Source organism: Catharus ustulatus, chromosome 1 (assembly GCF_009819885.2).
Source record: "Catharus ustulatus isolate bCatUst1 chromosome 1, bCatUst1.pri.v2, whole genome shotgun sequence".
Taxonomy (NCBI): Eukaryota; Metazoa; Chordata; class Aves; order Passeriformes; family Turdidae; genus Catharus; species Catharus ustulatus.
The window spans coordinates 59,503,468-59,521,108 of NC_046221.1; the positions used below are offsets into that span (position 1 = coordinate 59,503,468).

Below are 17,641 nucleotides of genomic sequence, written 5' to 3' on the forward strand. Positions count from 1 at the left end.
ATTTGAGGGTGCCTGCTGTATGAGATTGTAGAAATAATCCAACACCTGGTTTTCCCTAGATCATCACATTACCCAAATTAGCCATGCTTTTCTGAATATCAAAATAAGGTGGTTTGGGGCTTTTTTTTTTTTTTGGTGTGATGTACACAGACTATTTTCTTCATAGGAAGTGTTTTTAATTTGGAGACAAATCTCTGAAGATATGTAAGTCCACAGAATATTTGTTCTGCTTGCTCTGCTAAACCCATGACCCAAAGTCAGTTCCAGAACAAGAGTGAGGTGTTAGGAACTACTGAAGTTCTAGATTTCTTGAAAAGCAGAATACTTATTAATTAAAACTGAGGTGATGATTAAAGAATGCTGAGAAGGATAGAGGAAGGGAGAAAACCCTTCATGTTTCTCTGCATATGTGACATGAGGGAAGGCACTTCTCTTCAACCTGTTTCAGTGATTAGAGTATGTGAGCAGGGCACTGAATTAGTGCTAACTTTTATGGGAGCTGAAAGTAGATGGTACAGCTGAGAGCAGCCATGGATGCTCAGGTTCTGCACCTGATCTGGTTGAGCTCCTCTTTTTTTCCTTATTTTATCATCATTTTTTATTTCAGGTGGTGACACCCTGCTTTCTTCCAAGCAGCTATGAACTGGTAAGTATTTTTGGCACTGCTGATATTCATTAGGTTTTATTAGGTTATAAGTTAGATTATTCTTGTAGTCTCCTATAACCTCTTATTATTTCAGTACTGTTCTATCACCTTTCCTCTCTGAAGGCTTGGCAAATCAAGGGTCTATTCCTGAAGCTTGTTACTGTGTCCTGTCCCATGCAGGAATCCACGTTTTATGCTTTCACTTGTGTGTTTTAAATAAAAAAAACAAAAAAAACCCCTCAGTAATTATTTGTTTCAACATACTGATGTCTCATGTCAGTTTGGAAGTACAAGTAGTGTAAGATTTGTTTGGGACCTGTTATTTTTGTTGTTGGTGGAACCCATACTTGGTCAGGATGGGAAAACCTTAAGGCTTTTCTGGCTTGCATGACTGTGTTTGGTTGTTTTAGCTCCATGGGTAATATGAGCGATGCCCGGAAGATGGATTGTAACAGTTACTTATTGAACCAGCACTGGCAGCTGTTAGTGTCATTACTAGGACTAAGCAGCCAACAGCTGATGCACAAGTGTCAGCCAAGAACTCTGTGTATTGTAGGTAAGTGATACAACCACTGGCAGTTAGGAGTCCCACATCCCACTTCTGCACTGGTGTGTGAATTGACCAAGTCACTTTGTATGTTTTTGTGTCTTGATTTCCCTGCTGGAAAAATACAGGTGATGGTACTTGCCTGTCATGAACCACACAAGTCAAAAGGTGCTTTAAAATTATTATCCTGTAAAGCAAAGCCTGGAAATCTAAATCAGTAATTTCTGGTATTATGAGGAATGTGAGTATCAACTCATGAGAGGTCTCTCTGATTTGACCCAGTAATTTTATGAATTAACTCATGTCCGAGTCTGAAGATCTTGTGTAGCATTACTGCTAAAATTACAAATAGAAAGAAACTCTTTTGTTTGCAGCTCACAGTGTAAGGTACAAACTGGCAACTGCAGTTGCTTTCTTTTGTGTTGTGCACACAACCCAAGTATTGATTCTGAAATGGAAAACTGGCTATTGTGGTTCAGAAAAAAAATTAAACATATAGCAGCCTGTGGGATGTTTAAGTGCACATGGGGCAATGTGGATAATATAGTCCCAACTGACTCTGTGACCTGCTGCCAGGTAGAGTGTAAATGGCAAAAGTGACCTAACCTGTTTTAGTTTACTGACATGAATGTAGACAGAGGTATATTCAGTCACCAAATAAAACATTTACCAGTTTGGGCAGGAGTGGAATTCTATTTAAATTTATTGCAGGGATATTTTCACTACACAGTATTTTTGTTGGGAGTGAAATTGAATAGTGTGGTTTGCTTTTGGTGTGAAATGTGGTGACATTTTTATAATGGGAGTCTTTGTTCAGCACAAGTAAATTTTATCTGTTTAGTGAAAAGTTCTGTTGTTCTGAAGGAGGAATACCTGTGATGTTAGTGGTAAGCACTTTCTTTTACAACTGTTTTGAGTGTAAAGTTTTGACAAGATCAAGAATGAGTAGTTGAGAGGTTTAGATAATAGGGATGGCAACATCTATTCAAATGAAACAAAACTTTGTGGCATCATAATTTGCTGCTGAACCATAGATTTATCTCCCTTCATTTCTGACAAGGAATTCTAACCTTTTAGTTTTCACATGAATAAACAATACATATGCCTTCTTTAAATGAGTGTTGCATCTATTTAGTCTATGTAAAGGTTGCTTTTATTGCACTCCTTAAACTGGCTTATAGCAAGATTTGTAGTTAAACTCTGAGTGACATATTTCTTGGAAGATTATTGAAGCCTGATGAAATTCACAGATGTTCTTTTTCTTCAAAATGTGTGTTTTATTGAGTATTTTCTTTTGACTGTTACCAAAGGGACCCTTGCCATTTCTCATGAGCCACATGTCTTGAAGCTTTGTAGTGACATCAGGAGCCTCATATATCAACTCAGTGCGGCTGTTTGGAATTTCAGGTGCTGAAATATAAAGCAGTTCCTGTGTTCTAACACTACTTATTTTATGTTGTCATGCATATTCCTCAGATAGTGGGATGATGTTAGTCCAGCTCTGTTAATTCAACTCAAATGTTTAGGAAGGATGACTTATTCTGTTGCACTTAATTTTGTTCATGAAGAGACAGTGGACTATTTGTGGGAATGGTCTTTCATTGCAGAGATTTATAGCTTGACCCAGAAACGGGGTGGGGAAAAAAAGCGGGGGCGGGGAGGGCAGGGAAAAAGTGGCATAGTGGAATGGGGTCGTCGTGTTTATTTTCACCTGAGAGCTGAGTGAGCTTATGTAGTACTTCTAAATTAGATAAAAATAAAAAATGTTTAAATGACCTTTACTGCAATTATTGGGTCTTATTTTGAAAGACGGTTAGTTACTCAGTTGATAGTACAGTAATTTCACGAATACAAGCCGCAGCAATTTGACAAAAATTTTGGTGACAACCCGGAAGTGCGGCTAATACTTGGGTGCGGCTAATATGTGAATAATTTTCTGACATTTACAACCCCAGATGTGCCAGCCAGGGCGCCGAGCCAAGCACCTGCCAGTAAAAGCCGGCATTTCGCGATTGTTACAGTGTTACTGTGTTGCCCTGGCTCCCTGCAGGCAGCATGGGGGGCGGGGAGAGAGGCGGGAGAGCTCTCTTCCCTCCTCTGCCGCAGCCCAGGGGAGAGACAGGGGGACCCCGCGCCGCCATTGCCGTGGCCCCAGGAGGAGAGGGGGGGAGCCCGCACTGCCATTGCCGCGGCTCGGGGAGCCGACGGGAGCCCCGCGCTGCCACTACCGCACCTCGGGGGGGGGGGGCAGGGCTCTGCCCCCGCCCTCCGCTGCCGTGGCGGGAGCAGGGGGTGCTCCGCGCCCGGCCGGCGCCGCGGCGTGAGCGGGACGCTCTCTCCGTGCCCGACCAGCACCACGGCGTGAGCGGGGCGCTCTCTCCGTGCCCGGCCGGCGCTGCGGCGTGAGCAGGGCCGGGGCGAGCGAACCCAGAGGCGGCGGCCAGCCCCGAGTGGCAGCGCCGGGCTGGGCCACCTGGCCCCGTCAGCAGCCCCTATCAGGCCGAGCCTGCACAGCCTTAGTTGAGCCTGTAAACTCCCCGCCATACCACGGTTCTGTTAGTATTTGGCAACTTTGTTGCACGCGGGTCCTCGCTGCGAACGACAGAGCGGCTTATATTCAGGTGCGGCTTATTTATGGACAAAGAACAAAATATTTGCCAGTACCCAGAGATGCGGCTTATACTCAGTGCGGCTTGTATTCGTGAATTTACTGTAATTATTAAATTGAGGTTTTTAATTTAAAAAAATGCTGACAAATCAAGTCTTTTGCTCTAGTGCTGTCAAAATAGAAAAAGGTTTAGACCCTAACTGTAAAGCTCTGAATACTTTTTGTTTAATCTATTACATTAAAAAGATAAAAATTAAAAGGAAAACCAACAGAAGGATATTATTTTAGAGATAATTTTTAGATTCCAGGAAATTGTCTAGGATAGTTTAACATGCTTCAAAAGGGCAGTGAGCTAGTCTTCTTCATGGAATTTCTTTTTTATCCTTCATGATAGTGTATCTTTGAAAAGAATAAAGGAAACGAAATCTTAATTCCTACTGTGCTGCCAAATTTCTTGCAGTCATGAAATGTGTGAAAGCCCAAATCTCTTATATCCATTAATTCTTTTCTTAAGATTATTTCATTGATGAATGCTCCTTATGACTGCATGATTTGTCAGTTTTAAGACATGTTTAAATAGTGGTCTTCAGCAGAGAAATTTCTGATTTAACCTTAAGTCTTTCCACCCTCTCATTTTTTCTTATTTTTTTTAAATGGTTACCATAGAATTCTGCATACCTCTAGTTTGCCATTTAAATATCACTTTTTATAACTACGTATTATAATGCTGACAGATTAAATGGACACTGATCTGTAATGTATATTTTATTGTAACAGTCAAGCTGAAGTTTGTTTAGCTGTTTTGCTAAGCCTTGGGTGGACATTTGGTCATTTTGATAGAGATTGGGGAAGGGTGTCAATGTTTCTGATTTTCTTCCCCCTTCTTCTTAATTATGCAAGCCTCTTTTCTGCCTGTAGAGAAGAAAATCAAAGACTTGAACATTAAGGCCCCTCCTAATAAACCAAAACCTGATTTTGGTCAGTGAGTCAGATTGTGCTCTGTACTGTTTCAAAATAGGAGGAGAAGAGAATAAAAGTAGTTGTGGGAGAAATAGGGATTGGTTTGTTTTGTATTTTTTGGGGTGTGCATGTTTTTCATTTGGTTTTTTAAAAGGAGCAGAAGCATACCCTGAAATATTGCTGAAGAAGTGAGTGTGAAGTCACAAAGGCCTCATTTTAATTGCCTATCTAATTTTTCACTTGAAATCCATGGTAGTTTATATATACACCTACATACATTCAACCTAGTACCAGTATTTTCTCAAAAAAATTAAAAACTAAGAACTGAAAATATGTTGATGCATAAAAGTAAAACCAAACTCCCAGCTACGTATTGGTAAAGTGAGGAAGAAAACAGGAAACTTTAAGAAAATTCAATACTCTTAACAGTGTTTGAAAGAATGCTTGTCCCCTGTTGCAAAAACACCCTCTCCTTCCTTTTTTTCATGCTGTTGAATGAAATCCTCTCCAGAAGCTTTGTATCGGAAAGATCAATGAATATGAGAAAATGAATTTTTATCCCTTCTGCATTCATTTTTAAACACATGTTTTGAGAAAAACAATGTGAGACAATTCGCTGTTCCCATGGAACACAGTCCATCTGTTTTTAATGTGGGCATGCAAGAGATTTTTTGAGAAATGGGAAGTTGAATAATTTTTTGTGGTATTGGGAAGGTCTGTGCATGTAGATGAATCATGGCATTATTCAATTTCATTTTAAGTGGGGTCTCATTACTAGAAGATATAATGTGTTAAATTGGGTTAGTCGGGCATGACCTCCAAACACAGTGGAATATGATGACAGTAACTAAACTGAGCTAGAAACTGACATATACAATGATTTTGCTCTGCCAACTCTGAATTTGGTTTCTGGCTTAAATCTGTGAAAGCTTTTGTGAAAAATTTATCAAGTGGGTTTGGTTTATAATAAGTGTTTGTGACTAATGGATAATTAGTTCTCATGTTTTCCTGTTTTTTCTTTCAAGAAATACCATGGAAAGCTTGTGGAAAACTAGGAACATGCCCAACTCTGTTATTTAGGGAAACTTTTTTTCCCCCTATATGCTACATTCAAACTTTAGCTCACAGGACCTGTGAGATACATGCAAAACAAGCATTATGCGCATATAGCAGGCATGATTTAGTGAAGGCGAAGGACATGGTAAATCTACTAGACTTTCCCACTGCTATGGACTTTCCTGGCTTCTTTCAAGACTGTCACCAGAGCAGTTCTTAAGGGAATGCTGCAGGCTATAGCTGCCTGTCTTGCATGTGCCTGCACATCCTGGGAAGGGAAATGCAACAGTGTTGTTCTGTTCTCTGGTTTGTTTGCAAAGGGTGGGAATATCCAGTGGATGTTTGTATTTGCCTGTTCAGTTCCTGCCTGTCACCATCCAGAACCATAGTGCTCGTGTCTCCAAGAAAACTGTGGGCTTTGGAGAAACATTTATGGAGGGATGTTTCTTCATTTCTGGTTCATACAGCTTTCCTGAACTTGCAGAGAAGCAAAGGTGCCTTGAAACTTTTTGAAACTTTTTTTAAAGCTCTGTCTTACTATTCAGTTTTGCTTTATTGGATTTTGATCTGTGGTTTTATCTTCCTTTCATTTTTTTTTTTTCCTTTCAACTTCTTAAAAAAAATTTATACTTTTCCCAATTTCTTGATTTGTTAGTCATAGATGTGCAGAAGAAGAGACTAATGGGACACTTTCTTGACAAGACCTATGAGCTGATGCCTGATTTGAAATACTTGACATGATTATGTTTCAAACTTATTTTGGATTTATGTTCTCTGGAAGGGGGCTGGTGTGGGCCTCTTTGTAATGCATTTCTGTGAGGTTTGTTTTTTAGTTTTAGATTTCAAGTGCTTATCAGAGTAAAGCCATGGACCCCAGGCACATGCAGAGTTGAGGTTCTGAAATGCTCTTTTAAGTGCAGTCAGTGCCTTGTTCATAAATGTCTCTGACTTAAGTCATAAGAGGGCACAGAGAATAAAACTGCATCAATTGGCTACTCCAATCCCTTAATGAAATACAGTGATCCTGAATTGAGCACACTAAATTTGAAAGCTAGTCATTGCATTTGCTAGGAGGGAGGGCTCACATTGTTTCTAGGAATATTAAAGAATAAAAAGATTTAATAGGAATTTGAATATGAAGTTTTGTTATAATACAGTGTGTTCTGCTCCAGGCATTCATCCAAAATGAAATGGAGAGCAGGCTTTCTTTGAACAATCTGCAGAAACAGGGGATCAGCAAGAGGGAAAGTTTGGGTAGTTTCCAGAGCCAAGTTTGCCTTCTTATTTTCTCCAAATTGACTTCAGACCTATCTACTGAGTATGGTACTTTTGCAAGGCAGAAGCATCTGCTTTTCAGAAGTGTGACACTAATTACTGTAGCAAATAAATCCAGAAGTATAATGTTATTCCAAGGTATAGCATGCTTCTTTCTTCCTTCCCAGCTTTCTTTTTCTAAAGCACAGTTATCCATGTTTGAGATTCCTCAATATTGATAATTTTCAGATGGCATAGAAACTTTTCTTATATGCTTGGCTTCACTAAAAAGCAAACGGACTTGCATAGGTTCTGCTTGACAACTCACACTGGAAAAGGGAAATGCCCACTACAGGGTGTATTTTTTCTGCTTATCTGCATAATTTTCTATTCTTTCATAGCTTGTCCTGAGAGTGACAGATCTTATGTCCCTTGTGAAAAATGCCTCTGGTTAATCTTTGAAAATACTTTCTCAGCACTGGAATGTGTCAAAGGATAGAACAGTACTAATACCATCACTATAAGTGAATGCTAGCCAAATATTGAAACAATAAATGACTGTGATATTAGTTATTACAATGCAATTGAGGACTGCCACTTGTCTTTCAAAAGGAAAATACAAATATTTTAGTGTTAAATTAAAAATCAGTTTTTGCTATAGTCAGAATTCATTGTGATATGCACAATGATTCATGTATCTGTGTGGACATCTCTCTTCAGATAGAACTGTGAAGCAAGTGTGATACTTTCGGTAAAATTCTGATGTGTGGTCTCTGTGTGTGTACAAACTAATTTGTTTACCTGAGATGGTTCTTTCGGCACAACTCATTTCAGCAGTCTTCCCCTTAAATCAGAAGGAAAAAGGAAACAGTTTGATCCTGCAAGTTGAGATAGTTATGTCAGACCCTGTGGTTTTAGCACTCTGTGTTTCCTCTCAGTACTGAAGTGGAGAGAGCTATTGCTTCTAGCAGAAGGAGAGAACATGAGGCATTTCAGTAGTAGCTTGATAAATCGGACAGCAAATTCAAAACATTAAAAAAGAAAGAGAAGAAGGACTTCTTGCTTCTTATTCCGTATTCACCTTATAGCTATCCTAGAAAACTTGCAAACTACACCAGTCCAATGCCAGACTGAGAAATACGTGGACAAAACCCCTTTTAACTGGCAGACATTAGGTGTAAGCCTCATTCATGTCTCTATACGCAGCTACACAAGTAGACCACTTAGTTGTTGTGGAAGGGTGGGTGTTGAGTTCAGCTTATGTATAAACTTTCTGGTGAAAGGCCAAAGTGGGTAGTGTGTACTCCCAAGTGCTCTGCTTGTACACCTCATGAAGTCTTCGTACGGAGATTTCCAAGTGAATCCAAAACCTGTATTTTGTGTTTTTTGCCTTTTTCTATTAGAGTCTGTGTATTTTCACTAAGTAGCAGTGGATGTGCTAAGATTGAAATACAGTAATTTCACAATTATAAGCTGCACCATTTTGACTAAAATTTTGGTCCGAACCCGGAATGCGGCTTATAATCAGGTGTGGCTTATATACGGACAAAGAACAAAAAGTTGCTGTTTTAGTTTGGAGGACAGGTGTCTGCTGAGAAAGGCAGGAGCTTCTCTTTGAAATGGAGAATGTAAACCCCCTCCCTCCAAATTATTAGAATTTTGAAATCAAGGGGCTTTCAGGCAAAAATATGGGAATTAGGAATAACAGTTCTTTAGTAGGGAAATTAAAATAGAAATACAGTACTACAAAGAAACAAATCCCCAACCCTGACAAAGTCGGAGTACAGCCTGACAATCTGTCAGGCAGGGTGCTGGTAGCAGTCCCATTCAATGGTGGCTGCATCCTCCTGCAGGGACAGATGTGATTCAGTTGAAGCAGTGCTCCTGCAGAAGGTGCAGTTTCCCTCTGGAGGTGCAGTGGTGATGTGAAGAAATCCAGTTTTCCTCTGGAGTCCAGTGGAGAAAGGGGCTACCTTAGTGTCCCAAAACCTGTTTTTATCGTGGTAAGAAATGTTGGGCTCTTCCCCCTGGCTGGAGCAACTTCCAATGGGATGCAGTAATTTTATCAGTCCCACAGTGGGACTCAATGGGCCATTAGCAGAAAATGACTCGCTGGAGGAAGGATGGGTTGTGAAAAGATAAAGAACAATGCCCTGCCTGGTTTCAATGGATGGCCCATTAGCAGAATATCTGTCATTGAGATAAGGATCACTGCCCCCACCCTCAACAGATGGTGATAGAATAGATACCTTTTATCACACTCTGTATTGTAACGTGCAGCTTATAATCAGGTGCGGCTTATATATGGACCAAGAATGAAAAGTTGCTGACACCCAGAAGTGCGGCTTATACTCAGTGCGTCTTATAATTGTGAAATTACTGTAATAGCAACTAAAGTTATAGTTACACAGTCGTCTGTCATATATATCACTTTTAATCTGCTGAGAAGAACCTTGAAGTTTCAAATAGGGTTCATGGGTTGTATTAGTAACACTGGTGTGTTAGTTCTTCTGACTGACAGCTTTGTACTTTAAACGCCAGAGATTTGATAGCTGACAAGGTAAGTCAAGCTTTTAACAAAAAAAAAAAAAAAAAAAATCAAACTCAAAGCCTATTCTCCGGGATTAACTGTGAGCCAGTCTCACACTGTAAGCATTATGGTTGATGTAGTATGTATGCCCTGGTAAACTGTGTGGTTCATTTAATTAAGCAAGGTTTTGAAGGTGCTATAATTTACACTCTGAAAACCTATAACTCTTTCCAGTTGAGATTTGTAACTAGAGTGTGTCTGTATTTCAGTGACCAACAAAGTTGACAGTTATGAAACTGCCTTTCTAGTTCAAAACATCTTTCCCTCAGCAGAATTTAGAGGCCAATTTTTAATTGTGCTACTGCTGATAGTAGATTTTTTTGTAGTAGTGAATTGGCTCTTTCCTTTTAAAAGGTTTGTTTTAAACCTCCATTGATACCCTAACTTAGCTAAAGTCAGTTAACTAAACTTAAATGTTTTAAAACCTTGAGGAGACCTTTTTGTACAGTACTTACAGAAAATTCCCAGCAGTTTGTTAATGTCCACTCAAGTGTCTGTTTTCATGAAAAAGCATAAAATGAGAGATTGGATAAAAATGAAAAGGGGAGTAAGTGGTTAGCAATGTACATTTCCATGGATATTGTGCCTTGGAATAAACACTCAGTAGCTGAGTACTGTCATATAGACCTGAATATGTAGGACAATTATGGAAAAATAATTAATTTCCGTATCTGTTTGGAAGGTAGTTTATTAATACTGTAGAATGAATATGTACTTCTGAATGATATTTTCGTGTGTGTGTATGTATGTATATGTCATTAGGAGGGGATTTCTCAGAATGTACTTAAACTATCTGAAGAATTAAAGTAATTTGTGTTAACTTTTCTCCTTTTGCAGGCTAATAACACTGAGATGGTTAAAAATCATGTAACCAGAAGTGTAAGTAATTCTATTGTATTTATTCTTTTTTCCTTTTACTTGGCCTGATTTATTTTTCTGCTTGTGGCTACTTTTTTGTATCCCATCTTTATAAAGCATTTGTTGCTAACCATTTTCAAAGTTTGCACTTTGGTTTCTGTACTGTGTGAAATTTGCTTCTGATTGGGACCATTAGTGTTTTTTTCCACCACTGAGTTTTTTCAGAAACAATCAAATGAATTCTGCATTCCTTGTTTGTAAGTCAAGCAGGGGAGAAATAAAGGGAAACATTATAATTTTCGTAGCCTGAATTGTATTCAGAGGCATTCAGAAAGTCAAGGGATTTTTTTCCAGCAAGGATAATATTAATTCTTACATTGTGTTCAATCTGAGATTGATCTTTTAGCTTATATTTGTTCCAGTTGCTATTTAATATATTTATATATATATATTTATATTTATATTTGTTCAATGTTATTTAAAGAACAAATTAGGTGCGCTTCCCAACCCTTTATTACTATGACTGTAGTACTCCTGATAAAAGTAGTATTAATGGCATTTATTGAAGTGCAGTAGAACCCAGTTGTCTAATTGATGTAGAAATTTCTGCAAATAGGAAGTATAGCCCATTTCAATACTCACAGCACATATAAGTATACTTTTAGCACAGTTTCTGTAAAATAAATAAGATAAAAAAGTAAACTTTGAAAAGTTCTTCGGAGTTAACAGGGATGTTAAATCTTGTAGATTTCTTAATAAATCGTGGGAGATGCCTATAGCTCGCTGTCTGCTAGTAGGCAACTGTGATGCAGGTGTCTGATTTGTCACTGTGAAAATGAGGCTATAATTTAAAAACGAACAGAAGAAAGGACTTGCAAGATTCACATGGTCTTTACCGATTTATTGTTCAGTTTCAGACCAGCTCTCTATTGCAATAAATGAGCATCTGTTTCACAGTGTTAGTCCTCTGTGCGTTGCATTTGTTTTGTGATGCTGTCCATGGTTCAGTGCTGCAGGCTTCTGCTGCTGCCACTCTGTGCAGGGCATGAAGAGTTCTGATCCCCGACTACCTGTGTAGGCAGGAGATGTTCAAAGAGGTTACATTTCTGTTAGCAGTATAGTTTGTTTCCTTTGCCAGGCAATAAATGTTTTTCTACAACCAAGGGTATCTCTGTATTGGATCCATTCTATTATCTACTCTGTTTCAGTAAAATTAGATTTTTTTCTAATTACTAGAATATATTTGATATTGAGACCAGCTAAAATGTCTAGTGACATGATTTTCTACTTTCAGTTCACTGTTCTCCTCCTTGACTAGACAAACTGACTAAAATTTAAAAAATCAGAAAAGAGCAAACTTCTTAGTTATTTGCATGTGAATACTTGGTTTTGACAGCTGCTTGTAGTGAAACAAATATGAAGCAAAATAATGAGATCATTCTCTGATCTAGTTACTAGTTGGAAATTTTTAGCGTCTTTGTATTACATCTGCATACTTCAGAGGGTTTCCTGTTTCTACTGGTTGTTACACCAGCCAAGATCATATGTTTCTTGGCTTCTACATGTAATACTTTGTGCACAGCTGTTTTGAAAGCAGCTTTAATAGCAAGCAATGTTTTTTCAGCTGTGCCTTTTGTCTTACTGCATTTTGCATTGATTATTATTTGACCAGTAGCGAGCTTCTTGAAATTGTCAGTAGTTACATTCTACGGACCAATGTATTCCAGGAGCAAAGGTTGACGTGGATTGACATGCAGAAGAAAGGTCCAATCTGAAACACAGACTTCTATTTGGAAAAGTAAAGGAGGGGTAAAGCTACAAGGCTGGGCAATTCATAGAATACTGTCTCCAGTGGGGCTGGATGCAGCCATGAGATGAGGCTTGGATGAGACTTTTGCAACTCTCGTTCTGTGACTGCAACACACATCCGGTCTGTGTGGTGCTAATGGGAGGTGCATCCCTTGTCTTTCTGTTCTCTTCCTTCTATATTTGTACCATGCTTGTTCTCCTTTTCTAATTTTTATTAATTAAATTGGAATAAACTGCTTTAACCATTTTTTGTGTCTGGAATTTCTTCTCCTTTCTGTCTCTCCTTTGCGTATTATTTCATGGCATCTGGTCAGGAAAGAAAAACTCTCTTGCTTTTTCCTGACAATGTGTCTGCTAATGGAGTATTTCTAGTGTCAGGCTTTACTGCTTTATAGGAAAGCTGTGTGAACATCAGCCAAAACAGTTTTGACTCTGTTGTGGGACTGCCTAGAATTCAATATTTTGTTAGCTTTATTCTAGTGTTCAGGCTAGCTCTGAGATGTGGATTGCACATACTTGGGAAATCACAAGTATGTTTTCTTATGTTTAAAGGACTTCCTCATGGAGTGTCATTTTATTCTTAATATTAATGTATTTAAAACAACTAAATTGAATTTCTTGTTTCAGCAAAAGGCTAGCAGAAATGATTCTGTCACTTTCTATTCAAGAATTGTATGCACACAATCTTCTGTTAGTTAACAGGTGCTCTAAATTTGTGGTGAAAGCTTTACTTCAATTTTGATTGCTTGCATCTTAACTAGGTCTGAGACAAACTCAGGAGATCTACTCTGAAGGCTTTCCTTCTGCCACCACCTTTTTTTGCTTTTCACTCTGCATGTGATTATCTCTTTAGAGGAAATCGAGCACATAGCATACAAGAACTTAGTGTTAGGTGCTACTTGGTCATGCCATACTGTACTTCTACAGAGCCCCACAATGTGGTAGGTGTGAATTAATGCAGAAATCTTTACACTCTGCTGTGTCTTTTGTACTTAATTACATTGCCTGTGAATAGTACTCATTTGGGAAGGTGTTTCAAAGCTTTAATTATGAAACTATTCTACACCTGGAGCTGGAGCACATGCATTATTTTAGTTAGTTGAGGCAAGCTCCTTTTCAAATACTTAAAGTAATACTTACATATGGATATATTAATTTTCCCCATAGATTTGTAATGGAACACATTAATTTGAGTGTTGACACAGGCCTGATTCACCCAGGCAGGTTTGCAAAAGACAATAGTGCTGATTAGGGCTAGGCGCTAACCTCTCAAAGCTTTGTGTGAACTCCTAGTCTTGAGATATGGTAGAACTAAGGCTTCAGAAATATGATTTTTCTAAATGTGAGCATATATACCTGTAAAATTTTACTCTAAGACACAATTATACCTCATTCTCACATGAATATTGACTTTACATGCCTTTAGTATTTTTTTTCTAAAGAGTCCTTGTTAGCATGTGCTATGTGTCTTCTCTCTGTTATGAAAAGAGACCAAATGATGGATAGACAACCCAACTGTACAAGGAACTTTCAGGCCATGAACAAGGCTGTTTTCTTGAATCTAAGTAAGTTGGAAGATAATCTTTCTGCCCTGGTTAGTTCCTTCTTGCCCTTGCAGATCTATATCCTAGGGCCCAACAAACTTCTTAACATTGAGGTGGATTACAATGCCCTACAGTGAACTTATTTGGGGAGCTTGGTAGTTTTGGCTGAACTGTTGTAGGAAAGAATCATGGGAGCAGCTTTGCCAGCAGCTAAGAGTCAGAGAGAAAGCAAGCTGGGATTTATAAGTTCTGTGGACACTGCTACTTGCAAGGGTCGTATCTGTCTGGATTCCTGCTGTTACACAGGGGAACAGATCAGGAGTTTTATGGACTACAGTGTACAAAACAAAACTAAATTTGTTCTCAAACAAATAGCTGCTTGTAGTAGAAATAAATCTCTTCTGTGGAATCAACTAAAACAATATTTTTAATTAATATTTAATATAGGAATTGATGCACAATAGCATAGGGACATTTTTGTTTATAAAACATGAAGATTTTTTGCACTTGGAATCATTCTAAAGCCAGAGGCCAAAAGATTATGCCAATTCTGGTTCTCATCCAAAACATCCAAGCACGTTTCACTGTGTCAGTAGGAATTATTATGGTCAGCAGTCCAGTGATCAGTGTAGTTTATTGTCTATCTTTTTTCTGCAGTTTGCCGAAGTGTATAGAACTGTTATATTGTGCCTTGGAATGAGTTGGAGAATTTCTTCTTATTTCTATCCATGGCTTGAGGAATGAAAATACATCACAGATCTGATTTCAAATGCATTCAGGTATCCTGCTGATGAGTCACTCTATTCGTATTTTTATTTATGCTGCTTGAATGGTGAACAATCACATGGAAAAAAAGTTTTGTAAGATTATTGAAAGCTGTGTAAAACCCATGTAATTTTATGGAGGTTAACTAGTCAAACTCTCTGCTGCTTATAGCAACATTAAAATAAAATATCTGAAGAAGACATCATTCTTTCCAAATGCCCTGACACCTTTAGGTCACAGATTCATCATTGATTTACATTTCACATAGTTGTAGTTTCTACTCATTGATCCTTATGCCTGTTAATGCTTTCATTCAGGAAGGAGCCCAGGAGAGAAACAGATGAGCTATGTGAATGCATGTCAGATCTTGTAGCTCTGAGTTTTCAGTAGTGCAGTTCCTCAAAGGAGCTATATATGTGTTCCTCAAAGGAACATATATATAGTTGATATACCACTGACTCAGCGGTTTAGAAAAACCCGATCCTTGAAACCAGGTTTTCTTATTTTCTGCGGAGATAACTTTTAAGCAGATACTATATCATTCTATTAATACAACTGTATTATATAGTTCAATGCCAACGATAGGGTCTTAGGAAAGGCAGCTGCTTGATTTTTCATTTGGCTTCCTTAGCCTTTCATTCTAGTCTCAGAAGGGGCAAGTCATAATACCATGTAGTATTTCTAAGACCATGTGTGGCCCACATGTCTGATTTTACTTTGGTATTAGAAACTAGTAGTTCACATATTAGGTTTTTGATTTACTTTCTTTTCCAGGGCTGTGTAGTAACTCAGTGTAATGCAAAAATACAGATGGATTTGTCTGGGACAAAACTCCCTTCATCCTTTTTCCTTTTCATAATCTTTCTGGTGTTGTCTGAAGCTCTGCTATAGAGGACTTCAGCCTATGAAGTATGTAAGCCTAGTAAGGTATGTACCTACTGGCTGTAATCCAAGTTTCCTTATTCTGTTCTTGGAAAAATTGAGAATGGTCATCTAGCTGAGATACTGACTTTTTTACAGATACTTTTTTTTTCTTGCAGGCATTATTTTTTAAATTGATTTTCTCAATTTCTTTGAGAGACAGCCTTTCATCATAAGACAGGGGATGCAGATTTAGCAGAAAGGTTATTTCTTATTCCTTCTGTTTCTGAACTTGTGAAAAAGTTGTCTCAATGCCATCTCTGTGCCACATGGTGTGAGATAGCCTCTACATTACCTTTGTCATGTTTTTGCTCTGAAGCTGTGAAGCGGCTCAAAGTAAGGTTATGAAAGTATGAGATGCTGTTTACTGTGTGGGACAAGCACAAGCTTGCTATTTGAGGCAAGCCAGGTCCGTGAAGAAATTCACCCTTTTTGGTGTCAGGAGAAGGTGAATAAACAGGGCTGATCTCAAAAGTCTGTTTTGTTCAATCTGTGCTTTAGTTTAATTGGACTGCTTGGCTGACTTTCTGCACTTGTATTGGCAGCAGACTGTACTGGGAAGCATCCATCTAGTGACTGTTGTGACCTGGTGAAGATGATTGAGAATTAAATATGGGACTGTTTCTTAGCTTCTGTGTCATGCCTTGGCGAGAGGGGACTCTGGAATGGTGTCATGGTTTGACACTGACCCAGAGCCAGGCACCCACAAGAGTCACTTGCTCACCCTCTCCTGCCACAGCTGGGCAGAGGAGAGGGAAAAAAGAGTTAGCAAAGCTTTCATGAGTTGAGATAAGGACTGGGAGAAAACACTTCAATGACAAAACAGTCTCAACTTAAGGTTGTAAAGTGACTAAACAGGCTCAACTTTAGGTTGCAAAGTACTAGCAGAATCAGAGGAGAATAATGAGAAGTAAAAATAAGCCCTTAAAACACCATTTCCCCCCAGCCCCTCCCTCCTTTCCACTGACAGCACACAGAGACAGGGCGTACGGATTTGGGTCAGTTCTTAACTGAGATTTATTGCCACTGCTCTGGGAGAAGTGTCCTTCCCCTGTGAGACTGTGGGGTCCCTCCCACGGGAGACAGTTCTCTGTGTTCTCTGTGAACTTCTCCAGTGTGGGTCCACTCTAACAAGCAGCAGCCAAACCTCACCTGCTGCAGTGTGAACTCCCCCCACGGGCAGACAGTCCTCCCAAAACTGCTGCAGTGTGGGTCACTCTTCCAGGATCACTGGAAGTGTGGGTCACTGCTCCAAGGACAGGCTGCTCCCACCTGGAAGCAGGGACCCCCTCTCTCTCCATTTCGTCTCCCACTGAATCACAGCCTCCTCCAGGCATCCACCTGCTCCGGTGTGGGCACCTCCCCATGGGCTGTGGGTGGATCTCTGCATCCCCTGTGGATCCCCATGGGCTCTGCATGGATCTCTGGATCCCCATGGGCTGCAGGGGCACAGCTGCTTCACCATGGTCATCACCACAGCCTGCAGAGGAATCTCAGCTCTGGCACCTGGAGCACCTCCTGCCCCTCCTTCTGCACTGACCTTGGTGTCTCTTTGGTTGTTTTCTTCACATGTTCTCACCTCCTCTTCTCTGGCTAGGACCAAAATCTGTGACTTTTCCAGTAGCTTCCCACGGAGCCATCTTTGTGGTGCCTCTGCTGCCAAAAGCCAGGCTGTGCAAAACCGATACAGATGGTTTTGTCTGAGGACTTTATTTTCTTAAAAAATTGGCATAACAAGCTCTGTGATGAGCCCAGGACTAGGTGCAGGAGCCAGTGGTGGTAAGAAGAAGCAATACAGTATGTCGAAGAGAGTTGTATGGGTTGAGTTTTTACTGGAAAAGGGCAATAACAGTATCTTGGATGCAATGAATTTGCTTATTAATACAAACCTTTGACTGGAAAGAAGATGGATGTTTTTTGAGAAGCTATTGCCTCTACCTGCTAGCTTTCATACAGCTACAGGTAAATTTGACCAAAAGGTTCCTTGCACTTGCTTACGTAGAGATAACTTCTATGTGATATTGTTTGGAGTAGGAAAGATTACTTGAAACTGAAAAATAGATGTATAGAAGTGTTTACTGTT

The 17,641-nt window shown here is 39.4% G+C and overlaps 1 protein-coding gene across 6 annotated transcripts in view; it reads left to right on the top strand.

Moving 5' to 3' along the window:
• Positions 1-17,641, top strand: part of TNS3 (tensin 3) — a 232,374-nt gene that overhangs the window by 94,292 nt on the left and 120,441 nt on the right. For 5 of the 6 annotated variants that reach the window (XM_033053244.2, XM_033053252.2, XM_033053282.1 and 2 more), the window contains 2 exons: positions 608-646; positions 10,499-10,540. In XM_033053244.2, the coding sequence (XP_032909135.1) occupies positions 608-646; positions 10,499-10,540 (81 nt within the window). The remainder of the gene's footprint in view (positions 1-607; positions 647-10,498; positions 10,541-17,641) is intronic. The other variant, XM_033053260.2, reaches the window with a different exon arrangement.